Genomic DNA, 21,569 nt, shown 5'->3' with positions numbered 1-21,569 from the left:
CACGGCGCTACTCTTGCCTGGCACGGTTATATGTAGGCGTTCAAGTCAAAGGGGAGGGAGAAGGAAAACCCCCCGGGGGGAACGCCGATGTAAATATGACGTGGGTGCTCGTCGTACCTTTTAGGGGTTAAAAATGCAGTCTAGGTACCTCTTAGCCTGTACACGCCAGCGCAAAACGGAAGACTTGACTGGGTAGGGGTGGGGACAGATCTATTCTCCTTGCAAGCTTCGGTCGCAAACCCCACCCCCCACCCACGCCTGCTTCACTCGCTTTTTCTTTCGCGTGCATAAATGGAGAGGCTGTGAACAGTCTAGGTACCTCTTTTTATAGGTTGTTTAGCCTCAAAAAATTTCAAGCCAAGCCCACAAAACATATAGGGGGGGGGGGGGGGAGGAACAAGAAGAGCGACGTGCGATCGCAGGGAGAGGGAAGGGAACTCGCTAGGCTCAGGAAATACAGACTGTTGACACAACATTGACAATGGCTTATGCTAAATCGAACGATATCAAGACCTGAGCTACACATAAAATCTCTCCTAGTTTTAATTAATTTCAACCATTGGCCCAGGGCGGTCTAGTATGTATTTCATTACGTCTGTGAGGCTCTGCTGCTGATCAAACAAAGCAAAGGTTCACTCGAAATTATGAGCTTTTTTGCCCATTTGCTAAAAATAGCGTGACCTCCAGGTCTTACTTGCTGCCATCACGAGGTAGTCAGGAGATACGAATTAAAATAATGAGAATATCACTTTCACTTCCCTGATAGTAACCCAGGTTGTACAGTCACGATGAATTTAGTGATTTACAGTCTGTTGTTGTCAATTGCTGTTCTTCACGGTTCATGCTTACAAACGGAGATATTTTACAAGATTCGCCAGCTTGTACACGAACATCAACATTCACTCCAAGCGCGCCATGATTTTATCGAGCAACAAACCATAGAGCAACCACTGGATCACTTTGAGCCTTCGCAAAAGACGTTTGAGCAACGTTACTGGGTAAATGCTAACTACTGGAAAGAGAAAGATCATGGACCAGTTTTCCTATACATTGGAGGCGAGTTTCCAATGTCTGCGGGTTATATAGACGGTGGTATGTATAAATTACTTCATTCATACTTCCTTACCCCTGATTTGCATGTCACACTGTGTGTTGGTGTTGTCGTTAATTGTTGTATCGGACTGTCATGTCAGCTAGCTGTGTGCCGCCGGGGGACGTGCCGGAACCGTGCAGATGTTCACAACCTTCTCTTTTGGTCGCAAGGAGAAATTTTAGCTAGCTTCCTGTAGTTTTTATGGACGGCCTGTCAGTATTTTGCATTTATAGCCTGCGGGCTGTTTTAAGACCGGAAGTAAATATCAAAATGCATGATTTATGGAGGTTAACAATCCCTACACTATCTGAATTGAATATTCATACCGTAAAAATCCGATAGAGAATAAGCCCTGGGCAGACCTTTACAACAAACTTCTGTCGCCAGCTAATATTTGTCCAAAGTGAGCATGTTTTGCAGTGGAGGTAGGGGGGGGGGGGGGGGGGGAGGGATGCATGAGTCCGTGGCTTGATCGTTCGTTTGGGTTTTATTTTGGACGAGTCATCGTATGGGAGTTTACGTTTCAAAATTATTTGGCTCTAAATTTGGAAGAGATTTTGGGTGGGAAAAATCGAAATGCGTGATAGCCTGTAGGCGGTTTAGCGGAGTGGAGCGTGAGAAAGTGAGCAGTTATTCGTGTGGCGCTCCCTGTCACGCGTCACGCGTCATGCTAAGTGTATCGAACGCATGACGAGCTTAAAGAGGTCAAAGAATGTCTATTTTGCGATTCGGAGGTAAGCAGCGAGAAGAAAGCCATTGAAAAACCAAAGGAAAAGAAACTCGACGAGGGTTGGTCGTCTTTTTTTCACTTGTTGCTCTTCTTGCTGCTCCGCAAACAATGTTAACAAACACCTAGAAACACTCTCAGCGAACCCTGCTAAGGAGCCTCTTCAGGGTCCTGCAAGCTACTTCATGCATTAACCCTTAATCTTGGAAGGCGACTCCCGTATGAAAAAGTCGGAGAAGCTCGTTGTCTCACTTAGGGGTGTAAATCACGCATTTTGGTCTCACTTAGGGTGTTCAAGACGAAACGCCATTATTTTTAGCTGTCTAATTACCTTTAAGGATTCACTTGAAGAGATAACAATTAAAAAGCGCTCTCAAATTCCCTTTTTAGGCTCGATTTTCACCACTCTCTCGAGTCCGATCTACTAGCTCGGGCTCCTTTCCGGAACAGCAGGTTGTAATGGAGTCCATTCCGTTTTGAGTGTTATATTTTAGGGGTCAATTAGAGCTCCAAGCCACGCCCCGATTGGTCTCCTTTAGGGGTTTAGCCTCTTCCAGGCATTCAGTTAGTTGGGGCGCAGCGCGAAAGACGGCGCGCGAAAAATAAAAAAGTACGGCTAGAAGAAGCCTTCTCTCGCCGCGCTTCTCCCTATTTTTTCGCTCGCTGTTTTTCGCGCTGTGCCCTAGCTAACTGAACGCCTGGAAGAGGCTATTAGGGGTTTATTTCAACTCTTCCGAAGAGCAGTCTCGACTTTTTTCATTTGGGAGTCCCCCGCCCCGGGCCTTTAAATTTCCTTTTTGATATCAGGATAACACTAGCACTCCTGGCGCTCATAAGGCGATCATGTTGCCGCATATATCTGAATTGTTTTGCTGTCAATTTGTTTCAGGGAATATTGTCGACCTAGCAGAGCAATATGGTGGCCTGATCTTTGGAGTGGAGCATCGCTATTATGGTTTAAGTGTTTTTGAAGGCAGTTTGGAGAATGAGAACCTCGTCTACCTTTCGAGTCAACAAGCGTAAGTTGTCAAGTAGCTGTGTCATGAATCAGTTAAGAAGCGAAGGAAGCGATGTCGCGTTAAATGTGATCTGGAAAATTTAGTCTAAATTTTACAAGTTTGTTCGTTCGTCATCCGTGTCACCTCTCCTCTAGTCTAAACATCCTGCTGAGGCTAAACCGCAACAATAGGCCATTTTACAGTTGTGTGCTTAGTTACCTGGCCTACGAATGCAAGCGAGGCTGGAGGTGACCTTGCTTTGATACAGACCTCTCTGCTTTTCTCATTTAAATGCAAACTAGTTAACATAAGAACAACTTGATTTGCACAAGAAAAGCAGTGAGGTCTGTATCTAAACAAGGTCACCTCCAGTCTCGTTGCCATTCAAAGGCTAGGTCACTGAGCAGACAACTGTAAAATGGTCTATTGTTCTTCTAGCCTAGAAGTTCATTCCAGTCCCTCCTTTCCTGTCAATCACTTGTAATCCCAGCATGCCGGGCTAGCGTTCACCCTAAAAAAAAAAACTTGTGTTTCTTTTCGTGCCATCGATTTCTACTGTTTTTCTTCGCATGGTCTTTACGACATAACTAAATGACCTAAAGATGAGCCCTAATCGAAGCGTGTGGTTTTAATGTTTGTCGACGAATTGATCATCATGGATCATAGCCTAGGTGTTGTCCTACCGACCCCCTGAGGAAATACGGGAGTGTGGGTTAGGCTACACTTAAGCCTGGTTTTCACTAGCGACGCAAGCATAAGGGCAAGCACAAACGCAAGAAATAGGGTTGACCCAAGTGAAAACGAAATGCGACGCAAACACAAGCACAAGCAAAATCATCTGTCCTTCCGCCATTTTGGAAAGCTGTATAGGCGCGAGGTAATCTGGATCCAGTGTTTTCACCGGCCAAACATGACCGCGTGTGGTAAATATCCTTGTGCTTGTGTTATGCCCGAGCGATATTTCGTTTTCACTTGTTGCAGCGGCGCACACGCGACCACAAGGAAAAGGAAAAATTTTCATCCTTGTACTCGAGCTTGCGCTTATGCTTGTGCCTGCGTCAAGGCCGTTTTCACGTTGAAATAAGGATTATTGTGCTTGCGCTTGTGCTTGCGTCGTGGCTAGTGAAAACCAGGCTTTAGGCTAATGTACTAAAGCGACTCCTATTAAACTATGTGGATCCCATGTCACTGTCACCTGGAACACATCCTGTTGTAGCCTCTTCAGTGCTGTTTTATTTTTTCAAACTTAGTAAACTATTGCCTGAAGTTTTCTTCGACAAAAGGATGATCTTATTATCAGAGAGAAAAATGTGAGCTTTAGTAGATTGACTCTGAGAATTTGGTTGATGTGGTAGGGAGAAACAAATTGTTGATCAGATGGATCGAGAATTTTTTTAATTTTGTTGTTTTCTTAAATTAACACGAAGATTATCACTACAAAACCAGATGATTGTTACAGAAATAATGTCAAATTTTCCTGATAGAGCACTGGTACAATTTTCTTTATCTTTTTTAGTTTGGCTGACTTGGCTGAATTCTGTGTCTTTGCTCGGAAAATGTACAACCTCACCGATCAAAATAAATGGATTGCATATGGCGGCTCCTATCCAGGATCACTGTCAGCGTGGTTCAGACTCAAGGTAAACACCTACCTGACAAGACCGCAAAGAAGTTGAAAATGTTATGGAGAGGCAGCGTGGCAATAGCTAGGGCGGACGGACTTGAAATCCGGAAGTCGCGGGTTCAATTCTCGCCCTGACCACTTGGCTGGAGTTGTTTCTCTTAGACCCTAATTCAACTCCTCGGTCGTGTTTGTAAATAACCAACTAGTCTGCCTCCAGCCAGTTGGGAATTTTAAGCCTATTATGTTTATGTGATATATTTGATTCTCTCAGTTTTTCAAGTGGCATACCTGAGCGCTTTGACTCCCATAAACAACAACATTTGAACATTTGTTCTGTTATCAATAATTATGCATGTAGTTTTATTTAATTTTTTTTTTCATGAAACGTGTGCCTTGATTGGCTGTGACGGTCTTGACGTTCATTGTATTCTGAAGGATTCTTCTAAAGGATAAACAAACAATGTCTATTTCAAAGCAGGGTAATTCCGCCGTTTCGACTGCAAGAGTCCTTTATCGTTTTTACTTTTTGTTGATTGCTTTTTCTCCAGTACCCTCACCTTGTGTCCGGAGTAGTCGCGTCATCAGCTCCAGTACAGGCCAAGACAGACTTCCAGGGATACAATAATGTAGGTTTAATAACACTGCCTTGTCCCCAGGTCTTGCTCGCTGGTTCGCTTCACTAATTGCCCTTTCCCTGCCGATGAAACGCAATGGGGCCTGGGGCCTGGGTAGAGCTATCTATATCTATTTAAACAATGGAGTGTTTCTGTCGAGGAACTATCGGTCTGATAGTTGCCCCGCGGAAATTTGATGTTCTTAGAACAAATATGCTAGTCTTAAGAACATCAAATTTCCAAGGGGCAACTATCAGACCGATAGCTCCGAGACATAAACACTCTACTGTCTTTATTGTTCACCACTAAATTTTGTTGCGTGAGCCAGTTCAAAAATAATTATTTTCAACTTTTTTTGACGAAAGCCGTGAAAGCCAAATGTAAAATTTGAAAAAGAAAACAAACGAAAACCCTCTTAATACAAATCCAATTGTTTATATCCTATAAGTCCGCTTGTTTAGAGAAATGCTTTCACGGACGAGTACTATCCATCCGGGTATTTTCCTCGGACGGGCACTATGGGCTGATACCAAGGGCTGATACTGTCTCTCCGCGGATAAACACTATTGCGTCACGTGATCAATTTAAACCAATAAGAATCGGAGAAAATTTAGTGGTGAACTAAAAACTGCGGTAGTTTCACGAGAAAAAAGAAGATTAATCAAAAGAGAATTATGACTACGTTTGGGAAGGAAGCATGCAGCAGCTCACAAAATTCAGCAATTTATCACATCTATTGACTGCCATTCCCATTATTCGCCATTTCCTTTCTAATTGACAAGGACAATGGCGTGTTTTTCCCTCACGAAAAAGCTCAAACTGGTTCGTTTATCTTCTCCATGTTATGTTTTAGCGGTTGAGCTCTGTTTATTGGTTACAGGACTTCACGTCTTCCATCTCCGTGGAAGTCTTCTGTGTTGTTTTGTTTCTCTTCTTTTTTTTTTAATACCGTGGAATTCCGCAAGTAACGGCCCCCGTTACTTTCGGATTGAGGACGCATTGCGCTTGAGATCAGAGAGTTTCTATTTTAGTGACTTCTTCAAAGAGTAGATTCTTTCGGGAGAGCCGTTACTTTCTGGGAGATCGTTACTTTTGGGGCTCAATAGGAAGGTAAAAAATTGGCTTTACTTTCAGGGAGCCGTTATTTTCAGGGGGTGGGGGCATTACTTTCGGAATTCTGCGGTAACTCCAATAAATAACTGCTCCAGCTGGACACCGCTTAGTCGCTTGTATACTTAAATGTGCGTGCATTTCCCTACAGGTTGCTGCTGCAAGTTTTGCTTCACCGCGGGTTGGTGGATCTGTACAAGTAAGATTTTTTACCTTATCACGATTTCTTAACTGAAAGGGTGGCGCGGTGGCCTCATGGTTAGTGCGCTGAACTCGAATCAAGCAGTCTGGTTCAGTCGGTCATTGCATAGTATTCTCGGGCAAGACACTTTTCTCTCAGGGAGCCCCTCTCTATCCAGGTGTATATTGGGTACCGGTGATTTAAATGCTGGGGGTAACTCTGCCATGGACTAGCAGCCCACTCAGGGGAGAGTAGAAATACTTCTAGGTGCTTCGTGCTACAGAAACCGGGCATAAACGCCTCCCTGAGGGGCCCATTGGGTCGTATGCAGGCTTTAATACTAGCCGTGGTTTTCATTTCCTTTCCATGCTTAGTGTCGAAGCAATATAAAGAAAGCCTTCACGACTGTGGACCAGCTGATTGCAGAGAAGAACTTTCAGAAACTGGAGGAAGACTTTTCTTCGTGCGGCGATATGTCTCATCCGAATGACACTTGGGTTTTCACGCAGCACCTTATGACTGTTCTGGACTCGATCGTTCAGTACAATAATCAAATTCCTGGAACTGTGAATATACAGCATGTGTGCCAGTATATGACGAACCCTTCCATGACTCCTTATCAAGGTCTTGTGCTCTTAGTTCAAGTAAGGATAAATGTTCATCTTTCCATCAAGTGAATGTGTCGAGAATACAGAGTCATAATCAAATGTTTGCCATCTCCGAAAAACACACGAATAAACGAATGAAAGAACCAACGAACGAGCGAACGATCAAAGGATCGAACGAACAAACGAGCGAACGAACGAACGAACGCACAAACGACCGAAGAAAAGAACGAACGAACGAGCGAGCGAGCGAATGAATGAATAAATGAATGAATGAATGAATGAATGAATGAATGAATGAAGAATGAGACTTTCAAAAGGCGAGATTTGTATTTATTTGCATTAGTTTCCCTGATTACTTTTTATCTTGCAGAGCTTTCTCGCCCTATCGAAGCCTTGCGTCAACTATAACTACACAGCCTACATGGAACTTTTCGAGAACACTACCCAAGATCCCACGGGCGGAGCTTTGTATCGTCAGTGGATCTATCAGACCTGCTCACAGTTTGGTTACTGTAGGGTCATTTCTATTCTTGTTTCTTTTTTATTTTTAATCAGGACTGTAAAAAGTCCCGTAGTTTTACCTGCTGCGTTTTACTACATTACTTGCAAAAAAATTTCGGACGTTAAAATTTCGGACGTTTTATTTTGAACGTTTAATTTTCAGACCCTTCTTATCTCATTTCGGACAAATTTCGGACCAAAATTTCGGACACTTTGCGAAAACATAGCTAACGCAAATTTAAGCCTGCAAAACACGTTTTACACTCAAACAACATCTGTGAAAATAATAGTTTTACTGCACCCTCAAGGTTTTACAGTTACACCGTAGGGAACTGAAATAGAAATTCTATCAAGCCGTTACATATCTCCAGCAGTGTCTCAAGTAGAGTTCGTTCCATAAAGGAAACAACGAGCTTCGAAGCTATTTAAAAGTTTATACAGTGCTGTAAATATTTCGGACGCTTAAAATTTTCGGACACTCTTTTGTCCAAAATTAAAATCGTCCGAAAGTTTTTGCAAGTAATGAAGTTCAAAATTTCCTACCACCAGCTGCATTTATTCTCAGTAGCTCTAATCTACTAATGAATTGTTACCTGCTCAAATTCTAACTATTGCTGGTTTTCAGTGTCACGCCATTCAAAATAGATAGAAATAAAAATCAAAACCGTTCAATAGATTAAGTCCAGAATTTCGGAAATGAAAGAAGGTAAATATGCAAAAACTCTCGCCAAGATTCTGGTCACAGCAATTTTTCTTCTCCAAGATATGCGGAGAAAAATTTTACCCAAATTTATAGAGATTTGTATGGAGATTTGTATGGAGATTTGGATGCCCATACGGATGGGCACCAACATGGCGGCCGGAAACCAACAGAAACATCTGTCACTGAGTTGTGCCACAAAAGCTTGAATTTATCCCTCGAGGAACTCTAAAACATTAAAACAATACTTCTTCTTAGACATGAACTGTTCAGATAGCCAAATTTCCCGAAATATATAAGTCACTTTTTTAACCATAATGACAGCTCTCTAGGCCGTCATGTAAATGCCGCGTCACGTAAAAGCTTAGGAATTCAAGTGTAGTGTATTACAAAACCAAGAACCCATTCGGAGCGAAAATTTGCTTGAATATTAGTTTTCAGCTGCTCTTATACATCACTTAAGTTAAATCTCAGGAAGATCAATAGTTTTGTAGTTTGATTTTTAATGACGTCATGTGAAAACCAGCCATTTAGCTGGGATTTTTAACATGTTTGTTTTCTATGTACAATATTTCTTGTTTATCTATGTTGTCATCAGTTGGTGCATTTATTCAAGCAATAAAAACAGCACTCCATGTAACTGACGTCATTGCTCTGTTTGTTTTCAGATCAGACATGTGAAAAGAACACAAGCTGTGTGTTTTCCGTCTCGTCACCAGACCTCTTTTATAACCTGGCCATATGCTCAGACGTGTTCAATATTCCGGCTCAGGAGGTTTATCAAAGAGTGGCTTTTGAAAATGCTTACTACGGAGGTGATAAGCCCAAGGGTACAAGAATTGTTTTTGTCAACGGTAAGGAGTTCAGTAACGCTAACTTTAAGAAGTATAGAAAACTTGCCTTTAGCCTGTTTCAGGCTCTCGGTCAGTGGAGTGGGAACGATCGAAAACGTGGTGAGGGGAGGGGAGGGGGTGGGGGGCAGGAAGTGGGGAAAGGGGGGCGAGCGAGGTCTGGGATAGAAAAGACCCCGCTCATCGCCTAATAATGGCTTGAGATTTTATATTTTATCATAAGGTAACCCCAATAATTTAGAGGTTTTTTTAATGCAGAGGTCCACACGACACAAGAAACTTATCAACTTATTGCTAAGTTACCTCAGTCTACTTCAGAGTATTATGGATACCGAAACAAAATTGAAGGCTGGCATCACGACAGAAGGGCTGTTTTATTGAGGCCAATATTTAAAGAAGCGTTGAAGTGTTTTCTTTTATTATAGCCATGGCCTTAAGAAAGAATTATGTTGTAAGTCTAAATATTGGCCTCAATAAACCAGCCCTGTTGCCGTAATGCCAGCCTTGCATTCCGTTTTACGGCTATAATTCGTTGGTATCCATGATACCCCTGAGTGGAGTGAAGCACAGTGAGATTAAAATGTCTTGCTCAAGCTAAGAACACCGCACAAGAAATCTGGGGAGACTTTTACAAATTTATAATCATGGTATTATTATACCACCGACTGCGACTCGTGGAAAAATCTCTTATGTTGTAAGAAATACCGGATCACTCACGGTTTCTGGTAAACCAAGCTAATAGGACTCGACAAAAATCGTCTCGATATAATGTGTGCTCGATATGCAACGAAGACGTGACTCGTTTAAAAAACCAGGCTCGTTCTTGAAACTTTCGGAAAACGAGACTTGTTTTGACGGAAAACTATTCAAAGAAGAAGACTCGTCGGAAGACTCGTTCGGAGTGTTCGGAAAACGAGACTTGTTAAAACGAGACTCTTTTGAAATAACGAGACTCGTTCGGAAAAACGAGACTCGTTTTGAATAACGAGACTCGTTTGGAAAAACGAGACTCGTTTGGAAAACGAGACTCGTTCGGGAAACGAGACTTATTCAAAAATCGAGACTCGTTCGTGAAACCATTTTTGTTCGTGAAAGGAGGCTAGTTAATTATTAAGTTCTTTTCAGTAAATTGACAACCCGATCAATAGACTGAGTTTGATTTTAATTTCAATGTTAATTGTAAAATTTAAATATTATGCAAAAGTTTTTATTCGCAATCTTACAAACTTTATAACTGCTAACCAGAAACTGTGACTTTAAAAAATCTTAATCTTGAAGCCACACGCGCAGGCTCTCACACGCTTGCCCGGTTCCTTGTGCCTGTGAAATTAAATCTTGCTGTGCCTCTTGATAGGAAATTGTCATAGATTTTTATAAACAGATGGGTAACGCCCCTGAGAACCACATCGGATCGTTTATTTAATTATTTACCAATTATGTCTGTGACTCAATACTGAGCAAGTTGCAGTTTGTAGATAGAATGGTAGAAGCCCTTTATGAAACCTATGGGCTACCAAATTTGAGTTACTGTTGAGAAAAAAAATTTTAAGGATGCAAATGATTTTTAATGACACAAAAAGGCACAACTCATGGATAAGAATGTTGATTTAGAATCATCTTTTATTTCTTTACCTTATGTATTACACAATGTAGCTTTCATGATGTAGTTTCTAGTACAACAATTTAAAGCAAGCTATTAATATTTGGCCAATCAATTTCTTAGTTATTCATGAACTAAAAAAAAACGTTGCCAAATATGAAACTGACACTTACATATTTCAAATAAACCCTTCCGCGCCCCATGTTCAGACTTCCTTTTGGAGATGAAAATTTTTCGCGTTTCATTTGTTAAATTATCAAGGCTTTTGACACCATCCATAACAATTGAAGTGGCTTCAAGGTTAAGAATTTTTAAAGTCACAGTTTCTGGTTGCCTTTATATCGTTTGTAAGACTGCGACTAAAACGTTTTGCTTAATATTTAAAATTTACGATTAACATTGAAATTAAAAGCAAAATCAATTAGTCGGGTTGTTAATTTAATGAAAAGACAATGAACGTAATAATTAACTAGGCTCCCTTCACAAACGAAAATGGTTTCACGAAGTATTTTTGCTAATAAGTCTCGTTTCCCGAACGAGTCTGGTTTTCTTAACGAGTCTCGTTTTAACGAGTCTCTGCCGAACAAGTCTCGTTTTAAATCTCGTTATTCCGAACTTATTCCGAACGAGTCTCGTTTTTCTTTTTCGAACGTGTCTCGTTTTCCTAACGTGTCTCGTTTTCAACGAGACTTTCAAAACGAGACTCGTTCGGAAAAAGACTCGTTATTCGAAACGAGTCTCGTTTTTCCGAATGTTTCTCAAACGTGTCTCGTTTTCTGAGCGAGTCACGTCTTCATGGCATATCGAGTACCCATTATATCGAGGCGATTTTTGTCGAGTCCTATTAGCCTGGTTTACCAGAAACCATGAGAGATCCGAAATACCTAGACTACTGACAGTCTGTTTTTCTCTCAGTATTCAGCAGGGATTATGAGGCGAGACGCTTTCGCCCGAAGGGGAATGGGACGAGACATGATCACAGCGCGCACGAGAGATTTTTCTCGTTTCGCCTCATTCCCTACTCGGCCATACTGCCCTCTTGCGTTCTTGATGGGTAGGTCTTAGAAATACCCGGCTTAAATCGTTTTTATTAATGCTTTTTTGCATTTGCTATCACAGGATCCATAGACCCTTGGCATGCGTTAAGTGTACTCACAAACCAAAGCGCATCGGAGCTGGCCATTTTTATCCCCGATACGTCTCATTGTGCCAATATGGGCTCTGATCAACCCAGCGATCCGCCGGCTTTGCTTCAAGCAAGAAAGGTTTGTTAACCTTTAGACCATCCTGTAGTTGTTAGAAACTGTTCTTACAACGATTATTAGTTGAGTAAGGCGCGACGGAGCTTTGGTGGCAAAGTTTTGGTCTTACTGTAAAACCACGGTGTTGCCACAAGTAACTATCCTCGTTTCTGATGCTAATGACGTCAAAGGCCGACCTGTTGCCACTGGAAACGGAGCTAGTTACCCGTGACAACAACACAGGTTTGACGCTGAAACCTGGTCACCAAACTTGCGTCGCGCCTTATAGAAAAGGATTTAGTTCAGTGTCGTGGTCGGCAACGTATTTGGAAGGTAGCCATGACGAATGTATAATTTTTGTTGCACATTCTCTCGGAGAAAACTAAAAGTCATGGTGTACCAGAAATTACAACAGGTTACAGATGTAAATCTCTGCCTAGCTATGTAAGTGATATAAGAGAGCCTATTCGGGTGTTTTATTGGTACGACGTCGTCATTTCAAGCTAAGGATCTCAAACTGGAAAATATTTCTGCATGGACGAACTATAAATCCCCAGGTTTCATTGCCATAGTTTAAAAAAGCTCTAACAATTGAAGGGCGAGGGCCCACCCCGGTCCTAGATTAAAAAAAGCCCGGTCCAAATAGGAAAATTATAGAATGCATTCTGTAAAGGAGTTTATTTAGCGCACTTAAGTGACCAAACAAAACCATTTCGTTTGGGCCATTCCTTGTAAAATTATTAACGAATTGTACAACTGGTTCCCGAAATTGGTGCATCTTTAGACCCAGCTAAACATATTGTTACTTCAACCAATCAAGATTCGAGTTAATGAATCTTCCTGTGCTTTGTACGGGTTACCAGTTCTTACATCAAGTTTTGATTGGCTCATGAATTGAAGTTGCCAGCGTTTGTGTGTGTAGGTATTGGGTAGAGGAACGAAAATCATTGTTAATTACGATGAGTACAATCTCCACTCCGTGTTAGATTATCTCTGTTTTCTTACTGCTGTCTTGTTTCTGTTGCAGAACGTTGCAAAGCTTGTAGGTGACTGGATAAAGGCCAGCTAAGCGTCAAGCTGAACTGATTGACGGGAGAGGGGCCTAAGCGGACAGTTTATTCAAAATACAACTTGAACTTGGGAGACCCGTCACTGTTTTTGCAATCCTAATAATTGCAAGTTGATGTTATTGAGCAACTGTAGATTTAGTAACGCAAATATACTAATTTTTTTTTCCAAACTTCTGCAAAAAGTATTGTCACTGTTTGCTAAATAACGTGTGGTCCAACCTCGTTCCCAGGGTCTCTCTGCCCGAAGAGCGGGAAGAGAGAGACTCTGGAAACGAGGTTGCGTGTATAGTCGGCTTGTCACGAACATTGGGCAAAGAAAGAATCCGAGTCTGCAATAGGAGCCGTCTGCACAGCGGATTCTGTTACTTTGCTAATATATAATGTCATTTGTTTTTAACTTAGTTCAGTTGGACAATAAAAACGAAATATCTTGCTCTGTACGCTCAGATACACCTTGTGTAGTATTATATGTAATACGTAATAAATAAATGCAAGAGAGAATGAAGTGTAAGAGTGTTTTTAATCCCCTATAGGCCTTATTGACCTCACGGTTAGTGCGCCGTCTCCGGATCGAGCGGTCCGGGTTCGAGCCCTGGCCAAGAAGTGTTTGGGCTCTTGTGCAAGACCGCTTAACTCTCACAGTGCCTCTCTCCACCCAGGTGTTTAAATGGGTACCGCCGAACTTAATGCTAGGGGTAGCCCTGCGATGGACCAGCATCCCATCCAGTGGGGGGGGGGCGGGGTGGGGGGTAAAAACACTCCTAGTCGCTTCATGCTACAGAAACCTGGATAAGCTCCGATCTGATGGGCTGCTTGGCTTGTATGTAGACTTGACGTTTACCTAAAGGCCTTCCTCCCAAGGTAATCTGCGTTGCGTGGATGTTTTCGCGGAGGATGAGATCTCAGATGTGCAATTTACCGATAGCTGAAAATCGCCGGATTAACTGAGAACTAATATTTTAGCATCCTCATCTACGCATATCGTCTTATCAAACTGAAGACAGCGTCATCTTGTACCCTAATGCCCTGAACGCCCCAACCCAGCGGGGGAGGGGGGGGGGGAACTGATGGTTGTCGGAAAATTTGAATTAAACCCCGAAAGATTTTTTTGTTATTTTTTCGAGTATAACCCTAAAAGATACCTTGGCGACTAAAAATTATGGTGTTTCGTCATGAACACGCGAGACGACAAGCATCTCCAACCTTTTCACATAAGAATTGCCCCCCCCAACGGACATTCCAAATCCTTCACTGAATTATTTCCGTTTGAAGACTCCGTCAACGTTCATAAACCTAAGGTAATGGTTCAGTTTCGCGCTTGATTGTATCAATGTCCTTGCCTCATTTCTGTACAGCTTTCCCCCAGACCTTCACGGTCTATTGATTTCGGTGACGTAACTAGGCAATCAATGTCCTACAGGTTTACACAAATGAAAGAGAGAAAATAAGATTGTATAAAGGTGCTAGTACCAGTCGGAACTGATGACTTTTCACGGTCCTTGACTCGGCTGCAGGTGGTTTCATACCTGTTGGTAGTCAGAAAAACAACTCGGGTCAACAGGCGTCAATCTTTGACTTAACAAGAAGAAAATAACATCCAAAGAGATTTGTGAACCGAAACGCCCAAGTCCAACAACCTGACCTCGCTTATCATCTAGCCAAGCTGAAACACCGTGGGTAAGTTTTTTTTTATTCCATCTTGAACAGAAATTCGATAACTGCATGTGAACTTTGACGAGGCCACTAATCATATATTTTTGCTCCGCATCTAAATGAACGCACTTTAAGGTTCGTGATCTTTGCAGTGTCGAAAAAAACATTCAAACTAAATGAAGCTTGAACAAAAGTGTCGTTTTCATTTGGTATTGATGATAGCATTTTCGGTGGAAAAGCTAAGATTTATGGCCAGTTTCAAGAGACAGAGGCAACGGGGAAAAATACTGATAAATAAACATTACTTTATTTTGAAAGGTTTCTCTCATGCTCCAAGAATCTTTTCAACAGCCTGATCTGGACAAATTGAAATCTGTCGTACTATACGTTTAAAAATAAAGCGTGGATTTGAGCAAAATAACTCCCAGCTGTTGAACTCCACATGGTCTCCTAAACGGAGAAACTTACAGTCTCCAGATTTCGTTGAAGACCTGATCTGACCTCATTATAATTTTCATCGTTGGAAAATTTTCTCGCTGCAGGTGGTTAGTTGAAATTTCTTGCCAAAAGAAACCTTGTTAATTGTTTTCAAGAGCCCAGATAATACTACTGACAAGCGAACGAATTTTAACCTCAATGCTGCCAATCGACCTAATTTTCAAACGGACAATTGCTGGTATTTTAAAACTACCATGGAGACTTCAGTCGTTTAAGACGCTTGTTTCTACTCAAGGGTCGCTATAGCAACAAAGTACTTAAAGTTGCGTCACAGGCACACCATTCTCTGTTTGAGTCTAGGTCTCCGGGCTAACAGTAAGTGTTACTAGCTCAAAAATTCCAGAAAGCACTGTATTGTGGCAGTAGAAAAAAAGAAAAGTGAAAATACAACAATATAAGGCATGTATGCAGAAATTAGTTTTGTGTACAGACACTCAAATAGAAAATGGTTTTAAAGGCAGCCGTGACGCGGCGATATTTTGGACAGAAAGGACTCCAAGAATCGAGTTTGCAGAGAATGTTTATTTGTGTGTTCGACTCTAATTTCCAATTTTCTATCTAGACGAGCGTTTGAAGGGGCACATCTGGGAAAATTTTGTTGCATGGCAAAACCTCAAAGAGTGCCCGGGATCTTGGCCCTTGTTGCACTAGGAGTCACGGCGTGTATCGCGCTAAGGGCCCTCTCTCGGTATACGAGCCTTGTGGCGTTTCAATCCTCAAGCAAAACAACTCAAAGAACAAACGTTTTGATCATCGCACATGGAAGAACAGGGTCTTCATTTCTAGGACAGATTTTCAACAGCCATCCTGAAGTGTTTTACATCTACGAACCTTTGATCACATTCCAACTCACGTCCATGTGTACCTCGAGTTTGTACGAGTATGCAACGATGAGACTGCTACGCGACATCTTCAACTGCAGGTTCAAGCAACAAACAGAGTTTTTGTCGTTCATGTCTCAATTCCAGCTGAATCGCTTCTCCAGCCGTGCCTTGACTACGCCCTATTGTAAAACTATAACAAATGCGAGAAATAACCGGACTTTCATACATTGTAAAGACTTGGATCCTCTTATCACATCACTTTCCTGCGCGCTTCACGGACACACGGTTGTCAAGGTCCTGGCCCATCGCTTACCCTCTCTTGAGGTAGATCGTCTTGAGCCTCTGCTTTCCTCGGGTGGCGGTATATTGAAGATCATTCAGTTAATGCGCGACCCAAGAGCTGTGATTGCCTCTATGGACCGAGTAGGCTGGAGTTTAAACAAGTCGGCTATCAACACAGCCGCTACCAACTTCCCTCTTTTTACAACTCTTGTGCAAAAGTTCTGTTCGAGTACGATACAATCTCTTCGTTTCGCTCTGTCGGCTGAGGGAAGGCTACCCGATCGTTACAGGCTTCTTCGATACGAAGACCTTGTTAGCTCACCGTTAAACGCTTCACAAGAATTGTTTGATTTCGCTGGCATTCTAATGACAGATCAAGTGAGAAAGTATTTAGTCAACGGTACGAATCAGTCACGTGACCGTGGATACAATCACGAGTATGGCACGCTTAGGAATAACGCATCTAACCTGGTAGATGCTTGGAGGACTCTCCTCAGCGCGGAAGCCGTCCGCGCAGTGGAATCGCATTGCTGGCCAGTGCTGGAAATATTAGGATACACTCCCGTGTTCAGTCGCGCTTTACTAGACAGGTGAGTGAAACAAGCCTGACAGGAGCGCCAATGGCGATCAAGGTAAAAAAGGAGCCTGGAACGAGAAGAGTCGACTCATCCCCAACTCTCTTCTTTCTATGCTTTGTGCGTTCTTTTTTTGTGGGGCTGGTGGTCCTCGAAGCGACTGCTACACAGGCCAAGGGAAAATGTTTTAGACGAATGAAATCCGTCAGTATTGAAAGCTCTGAATCCCATACGCGGAGGAATAATATGGGAAAATGGCTGGGAAAATCAACCCACCGAGAGATGTTTCGTGTGGCGAAATAGTGCAAGATTTCCTCATCTGGTTCAAAAGGAAAACATTTCAGACCGATGATTCAGTGTGTCCACAGTTTACTCGGCCAGTGCATCCGAAGTACGCGGGATTGCTCAGCAAAGGCGCTGATCTTTTTGCGTAGCGAGAAATAGCGCTCTCGCCTCTTCGCGGAACGTAAAATAACGCACCAGCTTCTTCACGTCCAGGAACGCGCAACAATGCACGGACGTTTGATTTTCGGACACTTTTTATATCATTTTGGAGAATTTTCGGACAAAAGTTTCGGACACTATGACTAAACACAGCTAAAGTAACTTTACGCCTACAAAACACGAATTAGACTGAAACAACATCTGTGAAAATGATAGTTTTACTGCCCCCTCCAGGTTTTACAGATACATGCATACATCATCATTATGTATGTCAAGAAGTGTCTCAACTTGAGTTCGCCTCATAAAAGAAACGAAGAGCTTTGGAGCTATTTAATTTTTTTTTACTGTACTGTAAATATTTCGGACGCTTACAAATTTCGGACGGTTTTATTCTCGGACACTTTTTTGTCCGAAATTAAAACCGTCCGAAATTTTTTGCAAGTAATGTAGCTGACACCGGCTTGAAACGATGTATTGCACAGTAAAATATGATTCAAGTAAAAAGTTACATATTGCGTAATAAAGCTTGAAGAAAGACTAACATTTAACACATGATAACAGGCCGTGCGTGTTGTGGTACACAGGCTGTAGTGGAATAAGTGAAAATTTCCTTTAAGACACAAAGCAACTAGAAGCAAAGTCCTTTTACATGTATTGTTTTAAATGGATGAAAAAAGTTCTTGAAATTAAAATAGAAAAAAAAAACAAAAACAACAGATGAACAAGCATTATGTATACTTTGTCTTTTGACAAGATTCAATTACTTGCAGTTCTCTTATAACTCAAGCTCCAACTTTGCTTGTTTGGCGGCTTTCACAGGCTCATCTACAAAATTAAAAACAGGCAGATAGTTGGAGTAAAAGTTTGACGTGGTGAGCGCACTGTATTCTGGATTAAGTGGTCCAGATTCAAGCCCTAGTTGGGGACACTGTGTTGTTTGCTTATGCAAGACACTTTACTCTCACAGTGCCTCTCTCCACCCAGGGCCGGGTTGTTCAAAGCCTGACTAAGCTAACCCAAGATTAGTGAGAATTTTGATTTCAGTTTTGTAACTTTGCGGTGAGGTCTTCTGTTTATATTGTTTGTTCTTCTGTTTTGAGTTCTACACAAAATATAAGCAGCAAAAAACATTTTCATACAAGAAAAATAAAAACTTTGGTTAACTATTAGTCCTGGGTCAGCGTTAACCAGCTTTTGAACAACTCAGCCTAAGTAAATAAATGGGTGCCAGCAAATGCAACACTGGGGAGTAATCCTGCATTGGACTAGCATCCCACCCAGGGGAGAGTAGAAATACAGTGGAACCCCACCTTACGACCACCCTGTTAATATGACCACCTCGTTATTACGGCCACTTCACTCTGGCCCAAAAAAAGCTCAGTCAGTCATTTTCTTGTTTAAAGAACCCCTTTAATACGACCACCCCATTAATGCGACCAATTTTTCATGGCCCAAAGGTGGTCGTATTAACGGGGTTCCACTGTACTCCTAATTACTTAATGCTGTGGAAACCAGGGTAAGCTCCAGCTGTCTGAGCCACTTGGCCTAATGCAGACTTTACCAAACAGTTGTAAAGACAAAAACATTAGAAACTTGACCGCATGTTACTGGGTAGTACTAGACATTGGCTACACAATACAACTGTGTTTCATGATGTTTATGTTCCTCAGAGTTTTCAAAGAAGAAATAAAAAAAATGGTTACAAGGTTTCCAATCTAAGGGATTGGAGAAGACAGATACCTTTCAAATCAGTTCCTTTACTTACAGCTGGTTTCTGTAACGTGAAGCAGTTGGCATCATTGTTACTTTCCCTGGATGGGATGCCAGCCCATCACAGCTCCTTCATACTGGTTAATACTAGTACAGTTGAACCTTCACTAACAGCTACCTCAATACAACAGCAACCTTTCTACAACAGCCACTTTTTTCTGGTCCCCACACACAGTCCATACAGTCACTCTTATTTCAACCTCTCCACAATGGCAATGGTGACAAAAGGATGTCCCAAATGCCAAAAAAACCTCTTGCCAACGGCCAGTTAATTAACAACTGATGAACAGTGCATCATACAAAACCCCATTGTTATTGCAATAGGTGATGAAAATAATTTTTGATCCCTACCATGCGACGTTGGTCTCTGTTTCTGTTTGGTTTCTGTTTTATCAATCTATTTTGATTGTGTAACATATTTACATGCTACAATAAGCATTATTTAAATATAAAAATGTTACACCCCTCAAAAAGACAGGTGTCATATTACAGTCCTACCTCCCCAAAACAGCCACCTCTCTACAATGGTTATTTTCCCCTGTCCCCAACGTGGCCATTCTGAAGAGGTTCAACTAGTTATTACACCACTGGGAAAAATAACAGACACAACAAGAATTTCATTACAACTTACCACTATCATCTCTCAGTCTTTTGGAATCATTGTTGCACATTTCAGAGACATCAGCAAAGGCAATTGATTCAGGTAACTTAAATGAAACACAAACCATAACCTTCTTTGGAGAGACGTCACGCACACAGTGAATATAGCACTGGCTTGAAAGTCTACTTCCCAGTTTCTTCTCCACTTGCTCTTTGGCATCTTCGCCAGGAGACTGGGACTTGGAAAAGCAATAGCAGTGAATCATTGGAAGCACTTCATTTCTACATCCAGAGTAAAGACCCTGGAAAACGTCAAGAAAATCAACAGCGCTAGCAGGCAGATTCATAACAATGTGAGTAAATGGTTTCAGGGTCTTACTACCATTTTCATGGAGGCTTTGTTCAGTTGATGATGATGATGATGACGGCAATGAAAGCTGAACAATTTTTCTCACAAAGTCCCTGCCATCCATATTAAAGGCGTGTATTTTATCTTCCACGTGATTAAGCTTTGCATTTTTTAACAGTGCTTCATATGACGCAGGATTCAAATCATTCCCATAAACAGTGCATCCTTTCTTTGCAGCAGGAATAGCAAACGGACCAACTCCTGCAAACATGTCGCTCACTACATCATCAGAGTCGAAGAACTCAACCAGACGGCTGTGCTCTGTCTGAAGACGGGAATTCCAATACACTTTTGAAAAGTCAAACTCAAAAATACAGCCATCTTGTTTTACAGATGTGTATAAGTTTTTCTCGCCTGCTATAACTTCCATCTTGAAGAAGCGAAAGACATCATGAATAGTGTTTGTCTTGTTCACAACAGTTTTGATCTGAGGAGAATTCTTGTCCAATAGGACTTGTCCTTTTAAAAAAACATAACATTCAAAATAAAAGTCAGGTTCTTCATCAATATTTATCAAATTGATGACCTCAACTGGTAAATATTTTGGAGGTTTGGTGTGGGTTAGCCAGTGACTCTATGCATAGTGATTAAGCTAAATGTTTGATATTAACAACTTATTGACCAAGAATGGGGTATTTATGCAAAAATTTCCAATGTAGACCTTGCCATATTGACCGAGTAACAGTGAGATCAATACAGCAAGGCCGAGGTTTGAGATTTTCCTGTAAAGACCGAATATTCAAGGTTAATAAGTTGTTTGTTATATGGCTGTATGCTTTGTTTTTGCAAGCCTGTAATCGCCTGTGAACATTGTGGGAGAAAGCCCTAACATTAGCCAATCAGGGTGCATGTTATCTTGGTTACAAACACAAGCCATATAATAAATTGGCCAAATATCACACTAAATTTGAAATAACTACAACACCAGACAATGACGTTGCAAAGCTTTGCCCCGACGCTATTCTGCCTCCCCTCCCCCCTTACACCATCCCACCCCAGCATCATACAATGCCACAAAGTCAAATGTACTTTGATTGACTTAAAGATGGAGTCGCTTCCCATGAGTCGATGTCACTTACCGATCAACTTCCTGTAATCTAACTGCGAATCTCGCAGATTCACATGTGCTACGTGACCGATTGTCTCAAACGAAGATGGTACTTCACTGATATCAGCTGGCAACACCGCTCTTAAAACTTGCTCAGCTGTCCAATGTTCGTAACCTAAAATCAACTCGTATGTCGTTTCTTCAGCTACATGGGTTTGAGCGAATTCTCGATCTGGTTCTTCTAACGCGTTGAGCGGTTTCTGCGGATGTAGCAGAATAATTTTTTTCGTCGTTTCACTTGAATCTGGGACAATGTTCCTCATGCGTGGCTGATTCAGAAGGCAGTGGCTTAGATTCTTCAAGAAAAGTGAACATTTCTTTGCTTCGATTCGAAGAGCTGGAAGGCTGAGGACAGTTTTGAATTCTTCTCTGTTTAAGATCTTCATTCCTTTCACTCTGTTTGGAGGACTGAAAAGAGTCGAAATCGGCGAAGCATTCTCCATTTTCACGCCAAACCTAGTTGAGACCTCAGCGGTTTCTCTCTTCAG

General features: G+C 41.8%; 3 protein-coding genes across 4 annotated transcripts; 2 read left to right on the top strand and 1 right to left on the bottom strand.

Annotated features, from left to right (window-relative positions):
- Positions 1 to 706: 706 nt before the first annotated feature.
- On the top strand, positions 707 to 13,419 carry LOC110046061 (thymus-specific serine protease-like). The gene is made up of 10 exons (XM_089292107.1): positions 707 to 1,092; positions 2,710 to 2,839; positions 4,335 to 4,458; positions 4,991 to 5,068; positions 6,318 to 6,365; positions 6,722 to 6,991; positions 7,326 to 7,467; positions 8,825 to 9,010; positions 11,727 to 11,872; positions 12,876 to 13,419. The coding sequence occupies exons 1-10, from the start codon at positions 789 to 791 to the stop codon at positions 12,915 to 12,917; spliced, it is 1,470 nt and encodes a 489-aa protein (XP_089148233.1). The 5' UTR covers positions 707 to 788; the 3' UTR covers positions 12,918 to 13,419.
- A 922-nt stretch (positions 13,420 to 14,341) lies between these two features.
- On the top strand, positions 14,342 to 17,752 carry LOC110046064 (carbohydrate sulfotransferase 1-like). The gene is made up of 2 exons (XM_020751732.2): positions 14,342 to 14,595; positions 15,632 to 17,752. The coding sequence occupies exon 2, from the start codon at positions 15,672 to 15,674 to the stop codon at positions 16,767 to 16,769; it is 1,098 nt and encodes a 365-aa protein (XP_020607391.2). The 5' UTR covers positions 14,342 to 14,595; positions 15,632 to 15,671; the 3' UTR covers positions 16,770 to 17,752.
- On the bottom strand, positions 17,397 to 21,564 carry LOC110046060 (tRNA (guanine(37)-N(1))-methyltransferase-like). Of its 2 annotated transcripts, none has more exons than XM_020751729.2 (3): positions 21,053 to 21,564; positions 19,596 to 20,432; positions 17,397 to 18,019 (listed from the first exon to the last, which is right to left on the bottom strand). In XM_020751729.2, the coding sequence occupies exons 1-3, from the start codon at positions 21,522 to 21,524 to the stop codon at positions 17,970 to 17,972; spliced, it is 1,359 nt and encodes a 452-aa protein (XP_020607388.1). In that variant the 5' UTR covers positions 21,525 to 21,564; the 3' UTR covers positions 17,397 to 17,969. The 2 variants fall into 2 exon arrangements, with proteins under 2 accessions (XP_020607388.1, XP_089148979.1); XM_089292853.1 differs by lacking the exon at positions 17,397 to 18,019 and adding an exon at positions 18,248 to 19,551 and having other exon boundaries at positions 19,696 to 20,432.
- Between the last annotated feature and the right edge of the window lie 5 nt (positions 21,565 to 21,569).

The sequence above is a fragment of the Orbicella faveolata genome, unplaced genomic scaffold (genome assembly GCF_042242905.1).
Source record: "Orbicella faveolata isolate gen_17 unplaced genomic scaffold, um_ofav_v1 contig_24, whole genome shotgun sequence".
Lineage (NCBI taxonomy): Eukaryota > Metazoa > Cnidaria > Anthozoa > Scleractinia > Merulinidae > Orbicella > Orbicella faveolata.
This window is presented reverse-complemented; position numbering and strand designations above follow the sequence as displayed.